General features: G+C 21.6%; 1 protein-coding gene across 1 annotated transcript; it reads left to right on the top strand.

The window, feature by feature from the left end:
• Window positions 1-332: 332 nt before the first annotated feature.
• On the top strand, window positions 333-945 carry Phum_PHUM264320 (uncharacterized protein; the record flags this gene model as incomplete). Its single annotated transcript, XM_002426582.1, has 2 exons — window positions 333-527; window positions 724-945. 2 exons carry the CDS (start codon window positions 333-335, stop codon window positions 943-945), a joined length of 417 nt encoding a protein of 138 aa, XP_002426627.1.
• Window positions 946-1012: the final 67 nt, after the last annotated feature.

Below are 1012 nucleotides of genomic sequence, written 5' to 3' on the forward strand. Positions count from 1 at the left end.
AAAAAAGCAAAATTTTGACGTAATTTGGTGTGAAAGAATTTAGGGCAAAATTCTAAAAATTTTAAAATCATTAATACTTTTTAAAATCTCTTATAAATTATTATAAGTATTATTAATTCTGTGAAAATAAAAAGAATATTTTTTTAGTGCGTTAATAACTAAAATTTATTTATTTCAAATATTTAATTTTTACCTCTATCATGGTTGAAAAATGTCGTGGCATTAGAAAAGCTTTTTAGTACACATAAGATTTGACCGTTTTTTTTTACAAACCTTTGTAAATAGTATATATTTTTTTTTATTGAATAATTTTTAAATTAAAAATTACTAGAATGGGTTCAGTTGAACATGTAAAAAATAATTCTAATATTTTAGACATAGAATTAGAAGAAGTTTTAACTTTAGATTCATGTTTAACTATAATTTCTGAGCTCATCAAGTTTATTCTTTATCGAAAGCAACAATTACCATATACTTTCGATAGACTTAAGTATCTTATAACTAGAAAAAATTCTAATACAAATCAGGTAAATTAAAGCTTTTAAACTCTTTTCTTCTTAAATTGTTTAAAAAGAATCTAAAAATCAAAAAATATTTTGGATTTAATTTTCTTTCAATAAATAACAATGACTCTTAATTAAGTTAATTAATAATTTTTTTTATAACAATTATTATTAGAAAAATGAAAGCAATGCATATTCTTCAATTGAAAGACAATTTAAGATAGCAGAAAATGGACTTGACACTCTTGAACTATTATTTGAAAAAACAAGAAGCGAATTAGAAAATTCGAAAAAAGAACACATAAAAGAAGTTGCTCTAGTATTTGGAAGCACACCTATGATGCCTAAACAAGTGTACATTATTCATTTACCACAGCTATGTTTAAATCATTCTGCCAATTTTCACTTTGAAAAAAAATACACCTTCCATTTGTTAAGGTAAAAACGAAGCTAAGAAAAAAAAAAACATAAAAATTTAAATATTTTCATTATTTATTATCATATTATTT

The sequence above is a fragment of the Pediculus humanus genome, genomic scaffold, assembly GCF_000006295.1.
Source record: "Pediculus humanus corporis 1103172107640 genomic scaffold, whole genome shotgun sequence".
NCBI lineage: Eukaryota > Metazoa > Arthropoda > Insecta > Psocodea > Pediculidae > Pediculus > Pediculus humanus.